The following is a 20,341-nucleotide window of genomic DNA, read 5'->3' on the forward strand; positions in this document are numbered from 1 at the left end:
CCGTTGCTAAGGGCGGGCCGGCGCCGTGAGGCGTCCGGCGCTATGGCGGGGCCGGGGAGTGGCGAGCCGAGCCGAGCCGAGCCGAGCCGAGCCGAGCCGAGCCGGGGCTGCCTGAAGGCCGCTGTCGTGCCGGGTGGGTGGGACGTCGCGATTCCCCCGCGTGCTGGGGGGTCAAACAGGCGGAGGGTGGAGGCTGCCGGTTTGAGAGGCTGTGCTGAAGAGCGAGCGCCGTCCGTCGGCGGGAAGAGTGGCTCCCGCCTACTGCCGCGGAAAGGTGCTGGGAAAGATGAGGCCGGTGAGCCACAGTGAAGCTACGCTGAGGGGATGGCAACCTGGCAGTTGCCTTTCCGCTGGAGCTCTGTCAATGTTTACACACGGGAGCTGTGAGGAACAACCGTTTGCGGTTTTACATAGTCCCATGGTACGCCATCTATCCCGGCCCGGCACAGAAGAAAAACCCAAAGACAGATGTAATACAGTTTAGCTAGACAAGCTGAGATCCCCGTCATCTCAGTCTTCATCCTAAAACTGATTCCTGATTTAAATTACAACTATAAGTTTTAGCTTCATACAGCCCTATAGGTTATATAAAGTCTATATAATCTGCAGTCTGTTTAGAAATATAATTAGTGGATGTGGCTTTCATTCTGTAGTGCCCTAGCAGAATTGTCATGTCCCACAATGTAGGCAGCTTTGGTGTACTGAAGTGTCACAGTTGTTGAGATGACAATAGGCCCATTGCACTCCTTGTGGGGGAGAATTAACTGATAGCAAGCCCAGGCTGTATTCAGATCTAAAGACAACCTTTGTCTCTTTTTTGAGATATTCTCTATTAGCACCAGGTTGGGATTGACTTCCGTATCAGGTGAAAAGACTCCAGAACTCTAAACGATAAGTATATTGAAGCAAATTTGAATTAGTGGAAAGTTTGTGAGGAGGAAAAGGAGCAAATCTTTGCCCAGACTTTAGAATCTTTATCTGTTATTTTTTGTGCACTGTGGGAAGCCAGTCTAGTTGCACACTGGATATTTTGGGGGAGCCCCACTGTGAAGATCAGCCACCATGTATGGGCTCTTCTCAGAGTCTCATAAAATGCTATTTTAAGCCACTGTTGGACCAGACCTCCCAGGGAAAACATGCAGGTAAGATGGAACAAGGATCTGTATCCTACTGATGAGTATATTCACCTTGACTAGGGCTTTAACCTCTTGTTGAGGAAGTTAACAAATTTGCTGTCAGATTCCAGAAACCAGAACTGTATAGCCAATGCTTCTTGTGCTTCTATGTATCTTACAGAGCATTTCTGTCTTTCAGAGACACCTAATTATTAATCTAAAGATTCAGTGAGTGTATACCTCTGGACATCCCTGGGGCATTAGCAGATCTGACTGCTTCAGGCAGGGAATATTAGATAGACAATTTATGCACCTTAAGCACATTGGGGAGAGGAGGGAAAGAAGGGGGCAAGAAAGCAGGGATTTGAGTCTTCACTATACCAAAATGCACCACAAAAGACAGAAGCTTTGCAATATAGAGCGAAACAGGAATCTGATAAATTAATTCTCTTTTCCATCCTTTAACTATAGTCACAGACATAAACCATACAGTTCCAGAAGTCCACCAGTAGAACAATGACAGCCATGCAGCCCGAACAAAAGCTGTTAGCATGCACTAACTAGGCAGGGAGTTACATGCCACTTAACAGGGATCTGAGCAATATTAAACAGCAGTATATACACAGACAAAGTTAGAAGCAGCTAAGAAAGCCAAACCACTTGCAGTTAAATCAGCAGCAGTAGGTTTTACTTACAGATCATACAGTTTATCTAGCTTTTATTACAGTTCTTCTGACTTTGGCTTTGCTAACTTTTAATGGGGTTGGTGTTTTTTTCACATGCTACTATTTTATTTCCCCTTAGAATGGGTATTGATGTTGGTGCTTCCTGTTTCAATGAGTCATGACTGAGAGACACGATTATATTTCTTTTCACTGAGAATTTTATAAAATGTGAGTGTGTACAGTACATATTCATCTGCACAGGGTAGGTCTTCAAGGACACAGGTCTTAGCGAAAAGCCCTTGCCAGGTCTTAAAGTAAGGTTTTCTGCCTTGAAAGAAAATCTGTGCATAGAAACCACATTCTAAAGGGAGGAAAGAGGCCTTTTAGAGATGCTTCATCTTTGGAAGGCTGACTGACCCTGGGGATGTGAAGGGGTATGGACCTAATACTTTTCTAACCTCATCTCACTCTAACAGGGGACATAACAAGTCTTCTTTGCCAGTCACATGCATGTCTGCTGTGAAGTGCAGACTCACTTAGTATTTGCATTATTTACATGCAAGTACACAACCTGACATAGACTTAAGGCTCCTACCAATGCAAGTGTGGGAAAAGAACTTGAGCATACCCCAAAGTCATACCACTCCAGTGACGTTGGCTGGAGGTGAGATTTTGGCTCACCCTAGCTAGAAGCTATTTATTCAGCCATGTGCAGGCTCAATTCTTGCCCTCTCTTTCCTTGTTCTTTTACAAAGATAGGTAGGCAAAGACATTTATCTATTTATTTAGTCTGTTCTGTTTATTCATCAGATCTTTATCATGCCTTTTTATTTATTGCTTTTCTGACTGCTGCTGTTACATATGTGAACATATGTTGAAACGTATGTGTTTCAGTGGCCCTATTATTTCTTACCATCCTCTTTAGAGTCCCCTTAATCTGTGGAAGAGAGATGACCAAAATTTCATGTGTTACTCCAGGGGAAGATAAGTCTTTGCAATAGTTCATAATATTAAAATATTTTTGCTAACATCCTCTGCCCCACTCTGATAATTTTGCTGTTTTGACTGCTGCTACACTGATCAGAGGTTTAAGCTGAAAAACTGTAACGAATCTGTTTTTTTAGATTATTACAACTTGTAAGTAATTACATTCAAATTATATTTTTCTTTCTAATGGGCATTACCTAGCACTAATTCATCTGCCACTGTGCTGTCTTTAGTCCTTCTGAAGAATCATACTGTATATGGACAAAGCAAATATGGTTTTATCCATAAATAAGGCAGTGCTGAGCACAGTTTGTCTTTGGCCATATTTCCAGCTAAGCTATAGTGAGTGGTGTATCCTGTCTCTGACCCTGAAGCCCTTCATAAGCAACAAGTATTTTTTTTGAATTGTACAGAAAGTTTAAATATTTGTGTATGCATCTTTCATCTACTGGATAGCTGAAGATTAGGAAGAACAGGTTGTTTAGATAATAGAATTTTTTTTTAGATAAAAATGTAAAAATGTAAGGGTTTATTAATTTGGTGCTTGAAGGTTGTACAGTTTCTGCACATGTGTCAGTATTGTAAGGAACAGAAATACACTTGTGCTAGGTAAACCCCTTCTCTATAATCTTTGTTATTTTTGTGTGCAGGAAAGACCAAAGGAAAAGTAAAAATTGCTTTTATCATTATTTTTGTATTTATATTGCTCTAATAAAGTAAGATGGCTTAATAACCTTGCTCCAAATGCTAAATTATATCAGAATAGTTACACATCAGTCAGTTATTATGCTTTAAAATAATGTCCAAGAGCTTTTGGTCCACTTTATTTGGTAATACATAAGTGAGACATAAGTACAAAAATGCAATTTCATTTAAGTTAGCACAGATGTCTGATGAAAGAATAAATAGAAAGTGCACTTCAAGGCCTTGATTCTACAAAGAGGCAAGTAGCATGGAACCTTTGCCTGTGTGTGAGAGGGCACTGATGTGCACAGATGTACCATCTGCTTGCAGCATCAGAGCCTCTACACTACTAAAAGTATAGCCAAGATTATGAACTACACTTTGCTAGTTACAAGTACCTTTCTAGCTTCCAGAAAATTGCATTTATATTTGTAATAATTTATGATTTTTTACTAGGTTTCCCAAGGTGTGCTAGACATCAAACAAAGAAATACAAAATGGTACCGGAACATCCATGCAAACTGTTTGGCTTAGAGCAGCAATTCGTCTAGATTTGAGCTCTGGCAATGGCAAATTTGGAGGTAACCACCATTATCCCTACTGAGAAAACATTGTTAGTCAGAAATGATTGAAGGTCCTAAGAAGATGTGCATATACCATTTGAAATATTTTTTTATTTGCTACTTTTAAAAATTATTATCATAATTGAATTTTTTCCACCCCTATTTATGCTGTTTATGTCTGATTCTGTTATAGTCCTACCAGCTAATGGTTCTTCTCCCAAGCTGATTCCTGGTTCTCATTTTTGGGGACTTTGCAAACTGAATTCCTAATTCTAAAAAATTAGCATATAAAAATGCATTTTATTTATGAGAGCCACTGGTCTCACCAAAAAAAAATATTTACACAGGAGGCCTAGTACAACATACAGAAATTCAGATATAGTTTACAGTGAAAATGAGGGACAAAAAATACATATTGCAAGACTTTTGTTTCAATTGTAATTGTCTGATATACAATAATTTGCCAGTTTTATAGTTAGGGGCCATGCTTAACCACATGCTAATTTCTCTGCTCCCAGTGTTTCTGCTATTAATTATAGGTTATCATCTTTTGGAAGAGGGGGAGGCAATGAAACCTTCCCTTCATTTCAGTATTTTGCAAAATTCCATCCTCCTATTTCATACAGATTTTGGTTTAATTTTATCCCACTGTAATTTCATCTCAAACTTCACCTTCCTACTTTATGTTTGCATTCTTTAATCCTAAATGCTTAACATTCAGCTTTTGCTATGTAATTAAAGTTAATCTGATTTTAGGCCGTCTTCGAAAAATAATTGTGGATTTAAGTTTACATATTTTCATTAGTGCAAAGTTAAGCAAAATTTAACCTTTGGCAAAATAGCGCCCTATTCTGTAGACAGGTTCTACTGCATTTATTCAGCGTTAGTTAACAGTAGGAGTAGGCCTAGTGATTACATACAAATACCGTCCATCTAAAAGCAGTAGAACTGGTCTTAAATGTCTGCAACTTTCCTGCTGTTTTGGATTTCTTTTTCTTTTTTATACCAGAAATTTCTAAGATACATTAGCCATATAAAAGATACCCAGAAATTGCAAACACATTTTACTATTTGGTTGTGAAATGTCTAGGTCAACAGGGCTACAACCTTGAATGGTGCCTTTAATCCTTATTGCAGTCTGAATAAATAATAATAAAATGCCCTACTTGATCAATCGTATAGAGACATGTGCTTACTTGGACAGATATAACGCTCTGACTTTTTCCATTATGGCTTTGTTTTAAAGAGTACATCCATGTAAGTTTTGTCCACATCGATGGATTTCTTCTGCATTGCTGCCCGCAAATGCTCAGGAAGCAGCCTTCGACTTCTTATCTCACCCAGCACAATCTCATCCTTGTTTCGAGGTCCCTGGGTCCTAGCATCTTCAAGGGCACTGTGCACATCCTGCAGTTTCATCTGAAGCCAGTCCTGTCTCTCTATGGTGTGTCTATGCTCTCCAAGATTATGCATTAGTTGCATCTCACTCACTGATCTTTTCCTGCATGAAAGGAAAGCAAAGAAAGAGACTCATAGTGGCCCCTCTTGAATTCTAGATCTCAAAACCTGCTATTTGAGAACCTTTTTTGCGATACCACAATACAGAGCCATAAGACTTACCTTTTCTATTCGTAAGAGGTAGAATCGCATCTGGAGAAGAGGAGTGTCGCTGGAGGCTTATTATTGGTAATGGATATATTAGTGAGAAGACATAAAAAATGGGAAATAGTGCACTTTTGTGATGAAATTGTTTGACCATGATTTATTTTAGCTATTGTAGATATGTTAGGACACATACAATAGTAAGACACTGATTAATAAAACTGCAGTGTTTATTCAGGGATAGTTTTCTGTGAACACTAGAGCTAAGGAAGCATGACTTCCTGTGGATTTGTACCTCAGTGCTGACTGATGTTAATGTCTAAGTGTGAGTTCCAGCTAGATTCTCACACAGTAAAAAAATGCTATCCTGTGCAGACCCCGTAAGTGCCTTATGAGATGAACCTTACCCAGTGATATTCCTAGGAGATCACTTACATGATTTTTCTCCCTCTACTCAGCTGCCTGTTTTCACAAACTGTTTAAGAGCTCAGAGTATCTGAGAGCTCTACAGCTGTATCTAAGATGACAGAATTTGGCCAGCTTGGCCAACAGGCTCAAAAGCAGAGACAGAAAGACTCACATACATATAAACTTACATGCAGACAAAGTAATGAGGTTCTCAAGACACCTTAAGTCATCCTCCAAACTTTGGAAGTGTAAAATAATGTACTTACATCATTGGTCTTCCATCAGAGTTTGTAAAAAAGCATATGGCATATAAAATGATTGCAATCCTGGCCAGATTTTTTATAGAGGTCATTTTCTCTACAAAGACAGAAATGAATACATGTATGAATCTGTATTTCAAGCAATTTCTGTTTGTTCCAAATAAATTTAGTTTAGAAAAAAACTGAAGGCAGGCATCAAAGGAGGGATTTTGAAAAATAGACTTTTTTGTGAACAGAGTTAAAGAAAGGCATGCAAACAAAGACTCCGTTTCTAATACTAATTTTGAAAGCAACTTCATAGGCAAGTCTAAGAACTTTGGTCTTTGGTTTAGTTGCCCTGCCTCATCATCATCATCATCATCATCATCATCATCATCATCATCATCATCATCATCACCATCTAGGTACCCATCCACTGAATAATTTGGTGAAAAGCAACATGCCCTTCCATTATTATTGTTGCTGCTGTTGTTATTATTATTAAATTCATACTTCATATACTCCAAGTATGTTGAAATACTTGTATATTAGCTATGCAAGTTAGAAGTTTTGTCTTTTATCTATTTCCATTGCATATTCTTTAGAATGAAGAGGCTGACAATTTTCTTGACAATTTAGCATGAAGGCATAACTCTACTGAGTTATGTCATTCCCCGTTTAATTCCATAAGAGAAATCAGAATTGAGCACCTCAGATTTTTAAATGATAATCCTGCACTGCCAGTATGAATTCCACTCTGCTTTGTACATCAGCAGCAAAACTGCCACTTGGGATATATTTGAGAAATATTTATTAATGCTGATGCTACAACAGGCAGAAATGACAGTCCAAATATCAGTTTCTAGTCTGGATTTTCAGTATGGGCAGACAGAATAAGCATTTTTTTTTTGTTATAGCTTAAGAAATTTGATACATTTTTGCAGTATTTTCTGCAGCTTTACTCTGGGTCAGGAAAGCATTTATTGAACGGTATCTTACATGACAGCCTGAATGTGGTCCCAGCAGTCAGGATCTGGATTTTCTTCAAGATGTTTCTAACTCATTGCCACAATTTTTTTTTTATTTCACAAACTTGGTTCAGATAATAAAACAATTTGATTGTACTACTTTATTTTTAAGATAGGCTGAACAGAAGGTAATGTAAAAATTAACAAAGAATCAATGATAACATTTTCTAAGTAAGTCTTCTAGAGAACTTGGAAATAAAATAGAGTATACTTACCAGATAGTATCTTACACAGATTTCTGGTTTGGGTATGTCAGCAGATGACTGTCTCTTGATGTCAAGTATATTTAAAGACTACTGAATTGGTTCAGTGAACCCCTTAAATGTAACTCTAAAATAGAGCTTCTAAGTAACTTAGAAGCCCTTTTATTGTCTCAGTTGATGTCACTCTCAACACACACCCTCCTGACCCTCATGTACCCACCCTCAGATGCTTTTGTTAATTTGGCATTTACAGGGAAAAGAAAGATCTCAGCAAAAAGAAAGTATCCTGGGTACCTGTGAAGAAGTTTGACTTTTAAATTCAGATTCCCTATTCCTCATAGTTTTGTACTGAAGAGAAAACGATCTCTGAAGCTGTTGAAATGATTTGCAAAGAAAACTTTATGTTGCTAAATGAAGGCAGGTAAAATTTACATTGGGCAGTGAGGTTAGTGATGTACAAATGCAAGATTATAACAAAATATTGAAAAGCTAACATCTCTAATACTTGTTGAGCTCAGATACTAGGTTTCTTTGTGAAAGAATATACTGGAGAGGAGCAGAGGCCCTGGGATGATAGTAGATCATGTCTTTAATGAGATGCTGGTGGTACAAAAAAGTTATTAAAATACACTCTTCTGTTACACCTATACTTAAATATATCCCACCATCTCTCAAATGTGCCTCCTAAAATGGAAGCATTCAAACAGGCTGTGATGTAAATTAGTACTTTATAAATTTTGGAAAAGAAATACGTAACTCTTTGCCTACATTCTAAGAAGGGAAATGTGTAATTCAGCAATACTTTCCCGTATGTTTGAAGAAAGATTATTTTTGGCTGCAAGGTATTTTTCCTACATTAGGTGCTTCTGCTGAGTTCCAGCATATTTCTCCAGGAAAATAAAAATTGAAATAAAGTTTACATCTGCATATTTTAACACACCATTTGGAAGCTATTACTGCTTTTACCATTAATGCTTTTTTGGTTACACTATATATCTGTTGTATTTCAATAAGACGTAAAAAAGATATTTTACAATATTGATTTATATAGATGGTATTCCCAAGGGGAAAGGAAGGGAAGAAACAGAAACTCCATAAAACTCTAAAGAAGTTCCCTCAGTAAGCAGTAAACTGAGAAACTGAGAAGTACAGAAATAATCCACTTAAACAAGTTCAAGAAAACAAGGTAGAGAGTCTCCCAACATTATATTCTCAGTCCTCAATATCCTAACACCTACACAAAAAGAAAGAGTAAACAAAGGTTTATGGGGACAGTATGTTTTGTATCTGGTGTGGCCATCAGGGATACTAATTGAAGGCTTTAGTGACTAAAAACGTGCAATGAACATGGCAAGCCAGGAAAGGATTTGAAAAATGTCTACACAGTTGATTATGAAAAGCTGCATTTTTTAGATTTTACCATAACAAACATCTGTAAAACCTTTAAACATGGCAGTATTTTTACAGAGGCCTGGCATTCCTATGGAACCTCTACCAAAGCCTTAACTAAAGGACAAACATGAAAAAAATCTAGTGTCTGTGTACAAAAAAAAAACATGCTTTCATATAAACTGGCAGCAACTGATAGCAGAAATCAGCAATAAGCCATTAGTAAGAACTGCAAAATGAGTGTTTGCAGACTTGAGTTGCTGACACTATTATTCTAGTTGGAGTTGTATTCCTTACAAAAGACATGTAAATATGGAAGAGACCCCAGCTTGGAGCTTTGTATAAAACTGAGACAGAGAAAATACCAGAAAACACTTAAGTCACTTCAGACAATTTACAGTATATTAGTGCAGGTGTCCTTAAACAAGATGTAGTTTTAGCCGGCTTCTTTGCAGCATACCTAGTCTTTGAAACAACTCTGAAATAGGATTTTTTATTCAAAGGTATTAAATATGTTGTACCTGAAATCTCAAAGATATCTGAACCTAATACTTCAAAAGTATTTCCATGTGAAAAATGCACAAGACAAATTAGAATTGCACTGTTTGTCTCAGATAAGTGAAGATACAAAAATAACAAAAATACGGAATATGTACCCCACTATTTGTAAATAAATAGAACCCACGGTTGTAATTAAAGAAACTTTAAATTACACCTCAAAATGGGCATAGCTTTTTCTGTATATGCAGAAAAAATAACTTACTTGGTTTGGATTATTATCCCTGATATACAGAAATTATGTTATTTTATAATATTGCTGCTAATAACTTACCCCATGTCATCTGTATTTGCTAAACTTGGCATATCAAATGTGGGAATGACAGATAATGGACCAAATGAGTGCAGCTTTTTTTACATAATACTGGGAATTGTGAACATTTTTGTTTGGACACAGTGCTTCCACCATGAAATGATGAGTTGAAAATGGATTTGAGCTCTTCTGATGTTTCAGAAAGATGAAGATTCATGTTCAGATTCAAATTTTTCTCTTTTAAGCATCCCTTAAAAAAAATCAGATCACTTTTGGGCAGGAAGCCAGGGCTAACACGTGCTGAAATGCTGTTCATTAGGAGTCTTAAGACTCCCTGCATTTACGGAGACTGTGGTGAAAAAGAGATATATAAACTTTCATGACAGAAAAAAAAAAAAATTAAATTATCTCCTCAATGAAAAGGCATTTCATGATCCTTTTAGGTCTAAGACTGTGTATATAAAGAAAATGGCAAAAATGGCGACCCCCCCCCAAGTTTTTCTCAGGAATTTCTAGTGCCTACAAATGAGGAATGACCTAAATTAAATGATTTTTTACTTCTCTTAGAATAAAAGGAGGGAAAACACTGTGGATCCTGAGTTTTCATATTCTGAAAATAGCAGGCTGTGAATGAGCCAATGCACAAAACTGGGTACAACTGAACAGAGCAGTCAACAAACTATAAAACATTAAATGTTTTGGGTATCTATGAGAGAAAGGCAACTGATTCAAAAACTGATTGCAAACTATTGGTGTATATGTTGCATTATCGATACTGAAACTTCTTTTCCTTTGGAAGAGGAAGAAGTGAGAGCAGGTAACTTTTAATGAGACTTAGGCTGAAATACAATAATGCTTAGTAGATTGTAGTTCAAATTTGTGATTATTTCTTCAGCAAACTGTCTCAGGTTAGACCTAAGCTTGAACTGAATGTTCTCTTTATCATCATCTAAAACCATAGAATGTTATACTGGAAATGAGACAATATAGCAATATAGAATCATAGAATCAACTAGGTTGGAAAAGACCTACAAGATCATCAAGTCCAACCTCTACCTCAGCAGTGCCAGGGCAACTAAACCATGTCACTAAGGGCCTCATCTACATGTTTTTTGAACACTTCCAGGGATGGTGATTAACAAGAATAAGATTTCCATTTCACCCTTGGAAATGGAAATAATCTGTAGTCAAAATGGTGCCCTTAATTTTCAATTTCTTGTTTGATTTAACTCTGGTTTAACACTGTTGTTTCAGTTTAACACAATGAGGTGTAATAAAATTTAAATAATATGGAATGTGGTAAATATTTTATAGGTGTTTAATACTACAGAGTTCATTACAGTGATGGCTTCTCTGTGCCACGAGACATTATAGACATGAAACAAGGGCATGGCACTTCTGAAGGTGAGGGAGACAGCTGAAGAACTGGAGATGCTGGAATCACAGTGTGGGAAGGAAGAGCTGACCATAGCCTTTTCCTCTGACAAGGCTTTTTCTTGATCAGTCAGAAAACTACCCTTCTCTGACCTTCCCTTATAGATTGTACAGATACTTGAATCAACTGTGCATGAAAAAAATCTGTGTTGCTTTGTTTGCAGGTGGTGTGCCACTTACGTTGAATTTGTTCCATTGAATGTAATCAGACTCCAGGGTTGAAAACAAGAGGAAAGTAATTAGACAGACTTTACAGCCAGGTAGGTGAACAATGGCCAAATTCTAAAAATTCTGAATTCTTTATAATGTACTTCATATATTCTATTCATTTTGTCAGGAAAAAGTATTATACTGCATCTTGAAATTGAACACATACTAAGGTGTACTACTGGAATATGGATAGAAGACACAGCTTTCTACAATTATATTCTTAAGGCACTAAAGCATATTTTCACAAATCAATTACGTAATCTGGTGTATTAATATTCCTACAGAATCCTTCATGCTCTAGATTTAAGGCTTAAATACTGCAGTGAAATTACTTCTGTACTGTTTACAAAAGCTTTTTCCACTTTGCTTGTTCCAGTGCATAATTCCAGATAAAAAGCTTTCTAACTGCAAGTGTGGCTAAGCGAGTATTAGTAGATCATTGAGCAAGGGAACAAAGTAATGGGTGACACACAGGATGATTGGTGAGGCAACCTTTCTAAATGTGTCCATGGAATGTTTCTGCCTTGACACAATGAAGAACCAAAGTGACAGTCAGTAAACTCTTTAGAACTTCATTTGATTGACAAGATTTGTGGCTTTTCAAATACCACAGCAGCATGTTTGGTAATTTATGTAAACAATATTGGTGGTTTTTGGGTGGTTTTTGGGTTCTTGCAGCTAGATGAAGCTTTGACCACATGCTAGTTTCCAATTAGATAAAAACCAACACAGAGACTTATATGAAAATCAGAAGATGAGCTATCACAGTCTTTGTTTGTGTCCAATCTGCTTCATACAATGTGTTTTTAGCAGCTATTGGCAAACACGAATTTGCAAATAATTGCTTGCCAGTGTGTTTTTTTCTAGCTACAGAAAATCTTTCATCTGAGTATCACAATGTTCCTGAATTTGCCTGATTTCTTTCTGAAGGAAGTATATATTGATGATATTTCTAAGTTATGGACATTTAGGCAAAGACATCACCGAGAAAAAGATCAGAGAGAAAACAGAAAACAGGGGCTGGTAGATTTCTAGTCCCAGTCACCTGACTTTAGGTACACTTGCTTACCTAGGGAGATAAACTGGACACTGTAATGGTAACTGTGATCCAGATTATTTCTAGAGTTTTCACTGATTAAATGAAGCACATACAATATCTGAGTGGACACCCCTGTTAGCTCTCAATGTAACCTAGCCATGTTATCTCACAGAGCTATCCAGTTTATTACAGAATTTCTCCTTTGATCTATCATGGACATGCCAGGCTTTGATGATACGATCATGAATGTATGTGTGTTTGCTCCCTGCATGCCACCCTATACCATGGCTGCATAGAATTTCACATAACATTACATGGCTGTTTTGAAGCCTAAACGGAGAGCCCTGCTTACCTCATCTCTCTGTCATGACAAGAATCTGAAGCTTGATGAAACAGCCCAGAGTAGCCTGGAGGAATGCTAAAATGTCTGTTAAGGAAAGTCATGAAGATGAGATACCTCTTAGCCTGTACAGAGACATATTTCAATGGTCAGTAGCAAAAATGTTATTGTGCATCATGAACAATAATTAAAGCTGTGATTAGCACATACATATCGGCACATTTTTAAAGTGCTGTTAGTGAATTGTAAACTAAATATGACAGTATTTGTAGAATTGTGTGTGAAAGTATAGGTTTTACTTGGGGTTTAAAAGTTTTAAATTATTTTACAGCAAGTAATTAGTGGAATATTAGCCTTCATGACACTGAAATGCCATGCTGTTACTGCTTTGCTGAATTCATTGCTATAATGAACAGTATAGTACTATATGACCTTTTTCAGTACATAGGAAACTAGTGCAGTACTCAAAACTACTGTTGGATTATCAGATTTTGGGGATCAATACCAAATGGAATTAGGCATATGCATACACATATATATATAGTCTTACATAGGCCAGGGTTTTCATTGGCCTATACTAGCTCCAAATATTTTGTGCAGGCTTGAGTTCCCTTTTAGTGACATACAGTGTAGTTGGAGCTCTAATGAGGGCTCATGTTCTTTTCTGTCACCCTTGAAACCAACATAGCATCCTTGACAAGCCATACAAGGAAACCAGCTTTGAGAGCACGAGTAATCCCAGAGAGAAATGCAACACTGAAACAGGGCTGAGTCTAAAATTCACTGCCTATCTTCCCCAGTCTGAAGGACCTCACTCAAGACTTCAGGATTCAGGAAACCTCTCTTCTGCATTGCACACACAGCCAAATACATGCACATCCTATCAAATCATCATTTTAAAATCTATTAAGACATCTACTAATAATGGTTTGAGTAATTAAATACTGCTGTCAACTTGATCCTAAAAGTGGGAGGTAGGGAGCAGCAGATATTTGCAAGTGTCAGGTTTGACCTAAAACCATGATAAAAATGAATGTGCTAGCTCTGCATAAAATAAAATTTAAAAAACGATGACTCGGGATGATACAGGATGGAACAATGAAGGTCTGCATGTTTTATGCAGGTAGCCACGTATTTTTCTATCCTTTTTACTGAAAAGACATTTCAAGCTCATATTCCCATACTTTTTGCAGTCACTGCAGATGAGCAGATAGCATACAAGTAAGCATTCTGGTCCTTGACAAAATCTCATGGGAATGAAGTGTACACTTTATAAATGAATGATGATACTTCATGCCTTTCCTTCGATCCAGTGAATGTCCTGAAAAATATTATAGTCCATAGTCAGCTGAAAAACTTGGAAATATAGAGAACTTGCAAAAATCAATGTTTTGTTTGGCATTTGAAAGAAAATATTGTGCTAGGTGCTATGCAAGCACACAAGAAGATGCAGACCCTTTAATAATGGTGTTATTAAGATAAAAAAAGTGTTGTGTTTTATACAAAGCTTTTCATTATTTCAGATATTTATTACAGCAAATAAAATATTCTAAGTTATATATTAAAGACTGTCCCAGAAATAAAATCCTTTAAATAAAAACTTCTATGTAGAAGACTTACTGAAGATTAATTCTGGAGTTAAATATTTTGGCCTGAAGCTTCTTCAAGATATTATCTTAATGTGTTTGTACACATATTTATAGTATTTTCTAAAAGGTTAATACTTTTTCTGTATTTTCCCTTCCTTATTTAATCAATCCTCTTCACAAAATTATTAGCTGGATTACTAATAGTTGTTAAAATCCAATTCTTGAATTAACAGTTTTCTCTTACAGAACTCAAAAGACATTTTGTATTTGCATTATCTGTATATTTTAAATCCTTCTATGTATTCAAAACTCATTTTTCTTCTTAGACCTTCCTGAAATATCAGCACTAACATGAAATTCTTGTAATAATTCTGAGAATCTAGTTCACCAAAAAGTCTAGCACATTTGGAGCATCCATCACTTCATCTTCTGCTTTTTACTTTTTTCTTTTTTCTTGTTGGATTTCACACTGTGGTCTATGAGAAAATGCACTTTACATTGAGATGTATGGGTCTCAGTGCTTAACAGTTACTTGCTTTGGTCTCTTTGTTTCAGGCTCTGTGTTGAGCCAGTGAGACTCAAAAGAATTAAGAATTGGAGTTTGGCTCTACACATCATCACCCTGGCCTCTTCTACTATGATCTTCAATAAGTGAGAGCATTATTATTATTAACTGTAGTGGTAGTTCAGTGCATTAGATAGATTCTACTAGTCAGTACGTCTCCTCTAGATCTTCTGTGCTGATGTGTATTTCTTCTCTCTCACAAAGCTAAACAGACTATCTTGATTTAATTTTTTTCTAGTTAAGCTACTTAGTTCACTGCTTAGCAACTGCTGAAATCTATTGCTAAGGCTGTGTCTCTTCTTCCATTTGGAATTCAGACTCTTCATCTTAATTTCCTAGGCTTTTTGTAAAAGGCCTATATCCCCACTTCGGTGCATTGTATATTGCCATTTTAATCTCTACAGTTTGGGCTAGGATAGAAACAAATAAAGATTTGCTTCGCTTACACTGTATAACTGAGTAGTGAAGGACCTAACCTGGTATTTCTGCCCTTATTTTCTGCTACCCTTTGTTTTACATTGTGATCTCCCTATCTCATAGGATAGACTAGTTAAGGTAAGAATTAACCAATTCTGCCTAATCAAGTCACTTAATTTTCCATGCTTCATAATCCTTACTAAAATGACTATTCCTCTTAGAACCCTGTTCCTAACTACTTTTTCTGTGGTACCCCTATGTTAGGAACAGGATCTTCTCCATTGGCCAGATAACTTTTCTTCTCTTGTCTCTTTTGCATTTTGCTTTACTGCCCATTACCAAAACAACTGGCTGTTTCCCAGTATTTAAGAAAAGATAACAATTACCCTATATAGGCAAACATTTATACATAAAAAGAATCTATAAGAAGCAGCCCAAACCTACAGTATACTGCTACAAATTGTTCCTTCCCCTCCTGTAAGTTGCACAATTCTGCATAACCTCAGGACTGTGATCTCTTTGAGCATGGATTGTATTTTTCCACTAATTCTGATGAACAGTTATCCTGTAGCAGTAACAATGGCTTTGTAGTTTTACAGTGATCCTACAATGCATCTCACAAAAGAGAGGATCATGAAAAGGAATATTCTGAGCCATCATCCCTAGCAGCCTGGTAAAATTAAAGATTGGATAATTAAGGCAATTACTGCATTAGTTTTTCCAGGGTCACTGCCCCTTCTCCTCTCTCTGGAGAAACTCCTATAAAAGGAGGCTCTGCATATCTCTGTAATACAAATTACCTGAAAAACAAATGCATGGTCAGAAGCTAGTGGGAAATAAGGCATACTAATGTGCAAACAGTTGCTGAGGCAAGAGTGGCATCCTAACCCCCAAAATTTCTTTGTATCTGAGAGAACTATAAACATTTGTGAGAGTATAAATTTACCAAAGTGCACAGAGGAGATGGTTTGAGCTAACAGTTTGGTTTTGTTCCATGCTAGCATCTGTGCTGTAACTATAGGAACAGACTATAAATAGGCCAACCCAGTTACCTTTTTCAGAACTTCGGGGATGGCTAATCCTCAAAATAGATGAATTACATAAGTCTGTTCTCTAAACATACTCATTCACTCTGCAAATTGGGTTCTTTGCATGCCTCTGTAAAATTAGTGCATCCCTCTCTAGCTAGTACTCACTGGAGCAGTTGTTCAGTTGACATAGTTGTGCTAACTCAAAGAACAATGCTAGTTGTCAGCATCTGAGGATTTGGACTTTGGCTGCAGATATTTATTAAAGTGCATTTAAAAAGAAAAGCAAATCTGAAATATCAGACTGTAACAATGAATCTCAAATTTAATTCTGCAGGGTCAAAAAGCCACATTTTTGATACACTGGGCTGGATGCACATGTTTGAGTTATATGAAGGGGAGCAAATACTCAAACTGAATCATTCAGATTTGCAAGACTGTTCTTGAACTTCAGGTTACAACAAAAGCTGGAGAAGTGTTTCCTCCTCTGGAGAACAATAGTATTTAAGAAACACCACACAAGAGATAGAAGACCTCATTCTGGAGTTCTGAAGTCTGTCCTTAAAGGAGCAACTATGCACAAAACTGGACCTAGTGTATTTATAAGTGGAAATGCCATTCTTGCATCAACTGTCAACTCTCCAAAACTCTAGGGACTCTTACAGTGATGTTGTGTATTGGAACCATTTGCAAATGGAATAGTCCAAGCAGTCCTTAATACCTGCAGGTTTATGTCCAGTTACTGCCTTCTCAAGCTGAGCAATCATTATATCACTGCTACAGTGGCCTAGCAGCCTAGTAACATAAAGACAAGACATTGCATTGGAATGGGCAGCTCTGAAGACACATGCTCAAATATGACCTCATCACATTAAGGATATACTTAGAGGAATAGTATCCTTCCAGGAAAGAGCACTCTACAGCTGTTACCACTAATGCCTGAACAGGTCTCTTGCTCATGGTAATTCTTATACCATCTTTGAAGAAAGAGTTATTTCATGCATTTTACAGATGAATGAACAGAAATAGGAAATCTCAAAGCTGGAATCTACCTAGAATGCTCACCAAAGGCCAGGAAATACCAAGAAATGTCATCAAAAGGCCCCTGCATCACTGTGCAAGTGAAGATACTTTCCCATAAAAGTGATCCACACAGTAACACTACAGTGGAAGAGATCAAAAGCTGAATGTGTTTGGTATGTGAAGCCCTGCATTCCAGGCAGCAGTGCAGACCACAGAGCTGGGAGGCTGTTACTGCTCCATTATGTAATGTTCACAAGCTCTTTGCCTCGAGTGATCGAACACCTGCAAGAGGCACATATTTCCCACTCTACTAGGGTTGCAATCTCATTTTGTCTTTCCTGTATTTATCTTCACAGAGGAATTACTCAAAATCTGCAGACTTTCTTTTTAAGCCTCTTGGGTGTCACTAGGTTTTCACTCTATGTGTGCCTCATGTTTTGGGCTCTCCAGGCATACTGTATGTTTGTTTGTTTGTTTGTTTCCCATCAGCCTTCACTATTTTATCCATCTCTGTTGTGGTTCTCTCCTGCGGTTATATTCCTAATTTATAATCAGTCATATGGCACACTATCTACCACATTTATGAAGAAATATGAATACATATCGTTCTGTTTAATTTATAGCTCTGTTCCTTTGAAGCACAAAGTAAAAGCTCTTTGCAAAAATGTGAACACTGAATGGAATGATTGTCATTTTTTGGATTTCTGGGGAGTCTCACACTGACAGCTGTTATTGCTGGTGCCAATCCCACTTCCATGTAATAAAACACTTCTCTGTATTATCTCACTGCCCAAGTATGATAAATACTTTGTTACAGGCATTTACTTACATCCTAGTCCTTCTGTGATGGTGAAACACAGGTGTTAATAAGCCACTCAGCTTCTGGGGCTGTATTGTAAATAGCATTAGACTAACCAGGTGATGATATCACATCCGTATTTTGCATTTCCAAAGCAGTATCTTACATTGTTATTTTTTGAAATACAGATAATGAAAGATTGCAAAGGTCTTTTCAAATTTCTCAGTGTTGAGAAGAGACCACTGTCTATTTAACATTTTTAAAAGAAGAGGCTTTCAACCATCTTCTGTGCCACAGAATCATTTAGATTCTCAGAGGTCCTGTAGTTCAACTGCCTGCTCCAAGCAGGAACAATAATGAATTCAGACCCCCTTGCTCAGGTCTTTATCCAGTTGGGTTGTGGAAATCTGCAAAGACAAAGATCTCAGAAGCTCTTTGGGCAACCTAGTGCTTAATTATGTTTAAGGGGAAACTTTTTTTACCTCCATCAAAATCTCAAATATTTCAATTTGTGGCCATTATCTCTCATTCTCACACAACACACCTTGATAAAAAGTTTTTCTCTTGGTAACCTTCTCTGAGATACAGTAAGGCTGTTAAAAGGCCTTCCTAAGCGTTTTCCAGGCTGAATAAGCTTTTCTTAACTGGTCTTCATAGGGCAATTGCTCCAAGCCTCTAACTATCATGGTGATCCTCTGCTGGATTTGTTCAACTCGATCATCTTCTCTATACTGCAGGCCCCAAAACTGGATAGACTATTCCATGTGCAGTCTAGTGCATGCTGAGTAATGGGATAATCAGCTCTCTCAGTCTGCTGGCTGTGCTGCTGTTGATAGAGCCCAGTATGCTGTTATCCTTCATTGCTGCCAGGGCACACTGCTGAATCATGTTTCACTCAGTCCACAGGGGCCCTGAGGTCCTTTTCAGCCATGTTCTCTTTACCAGTCAGTCCTCCCAGCCTTTACAATTGCAAGGTGTTAGTCCATCCCAGGTGGAGGACTTAGCATTTGTCCCTTCTGAATTTCATGAGGTTTCCATAAGCCCATTCCTCTGTTGTATCAGGCTTTGAAAAAGGCTCTTGGAGTGATCTGATGTATTATACAATAGTAAGCTTTATTTAGGTACACTGGTTTCCTTAATAATTAAAATGAAATCACAAAAAATTGCAAGATTAAGCTAAATAAAGAAGATCCTGCCTCACTTCTCTCAGAATTATTTGACTATGCTAATAAAGTAGTAGGCAAAGCATACAAAATAGACCTTGACTATGACCCGATTCAGTAATATCTGTATTCCTAAGAATATCACATATCAAGAGACATCATCCACTGGAGCATGAGTTCCCCACAAGGATTTTGTTCCTTCAGTTTCCATTTTCATCAGAAAAATAATCAAGATACTGAAAAATAATTTATGTGAAAGGAAAGAATACTTGTGCATTTTCTGTTAATCAATGTGGTTTACCTCATTTAGGACTTTTGTCATGCAATATCTTGACTACAAGTTGGCTTTGGCAAGTTCTGTAGAAAATTATTGCCCCTCAAACAGTTTCAGCAAGAACTGGCAAAACATTCAAATACAAAAGCTTTTGAAAATCCAATGCATTTGCAGCATCTCAACAGTAAGTGTTCCATTACAATTAAAACTACACCATTAGTCATGAATATTTGTAATCAAGGGCAGATCTGCTGAGATGCATGTATTACAAAGGTTATTCTTTGCCAAGCATGCACTTTCCTTGGCCTGTGTTATCACTACATCTGTACAGCTAATTGATTTCTTCAGATGTCTTTCTTAGAACCAGAAAAACAAATCAAAAGCACAATATTATGTGCAAGGAGGTGTCATTTGAACTTATCCTACTGTCTAAATCACACAGGCAACAAGGAGAAGCAGCACTTTATAATGCTTTTCTGTTCACTCAATGTATGCACACAGAGTACATTCAGTATTTTTGTTTTCCAACCCAAAAGAACTCTGACAACACTTTTAAAAGTGCAGTGGCAGTGGCTTTCTGCCATCCTGTATAAATTAGGTGGACCAAATTTTCTGAAGTGGCCGTTGAAACCACACTGCCAGATTTCTTTTTATTGGTATAGTTTCACAGGCACAAGAACTCATGTAAGTTTCCACAGAGAGTACTGCTCTTCCAAGCCAATTTCCCCATTCTCACTGGGACAACTCCCTTCACTTGTGCCAGTGA

The 20,341-nt window shown here is 37.3% G+C and overlaps 1 protein-coding gene and 1 long non-coding RNA gene across 2 annotated transcripts; one reads left to right on the top strand and one right to left on the bottom strand.

Moving 5' to 3' along the window:
* The first annotated feature begins 198 nt into the window (after positions 1-198).
* Positions 199-15,373, top strand: LOC130600004 (uncharacterized). The gene is made up of 3 exons (XR_008972348.1): positions 199-295; positions 11,293-11,388; positions 14,862-15,373. It is a non-coding gene; the product is annotated as an uncharacterized LOC130600004 (long non-coding RNA).
* On the bottom strand, positions 3,451-6,617 carry PTH (parathyroid hormone). The gene is made up of 2 exons (XM_057410905.1): positions 6,291-6,617; positions 3,451-5,515 (listed from the first exon to the last, which is right to left on the bottom strand). Exons 1-2 carry the CDS (start codon positions 6,581-6,583, stop codon positions 5,242-5,244), a joined length of 567 nt encoding a protein of 188 aa, XP_057266888.1. The 5' UTR covers positions 6,584-6,617; the 3' UTR covers positions 3,451-5,241.
* Positions 15,374-20,341: the final 4,968 nt, after the last annotated feature.

The sequence above is a fragment of the Pezoporus wallicus genome, unplaced genomic scaffold (assembly GCF_028554395.1).
Source record: "Pezoporus wallicus isolate ANWC-B61680 ecotype Strahan unplaced genomic scaffold, APGP_CSIRO_Pwel_v1 contig_5958, whole genome shotgun sequence".
NCBI lineage: Eukaryota > Metazoa > Chordata > Aves > Psittaciformes > Psittacidae > Pezoporus > Pezoporus wallicus.

Excerpts from the sequence above, each read along its gene's own strand:
- PTH (XM_057410905.1), bottom strand. The coding sequence starts at position 6,583 with ATGAAGTTGCTTTCAAAATTAGTATTAGAAACGGAGTCTTTGTTTGCA. Across the intron at positions 5,516-6,290 it reads TCTGATGGAAGACCAATGAT|GAAAAGATCAGTGAGTGAGA; the intron begins GTAAGTACATTA and ends CCTTTCATGCAG.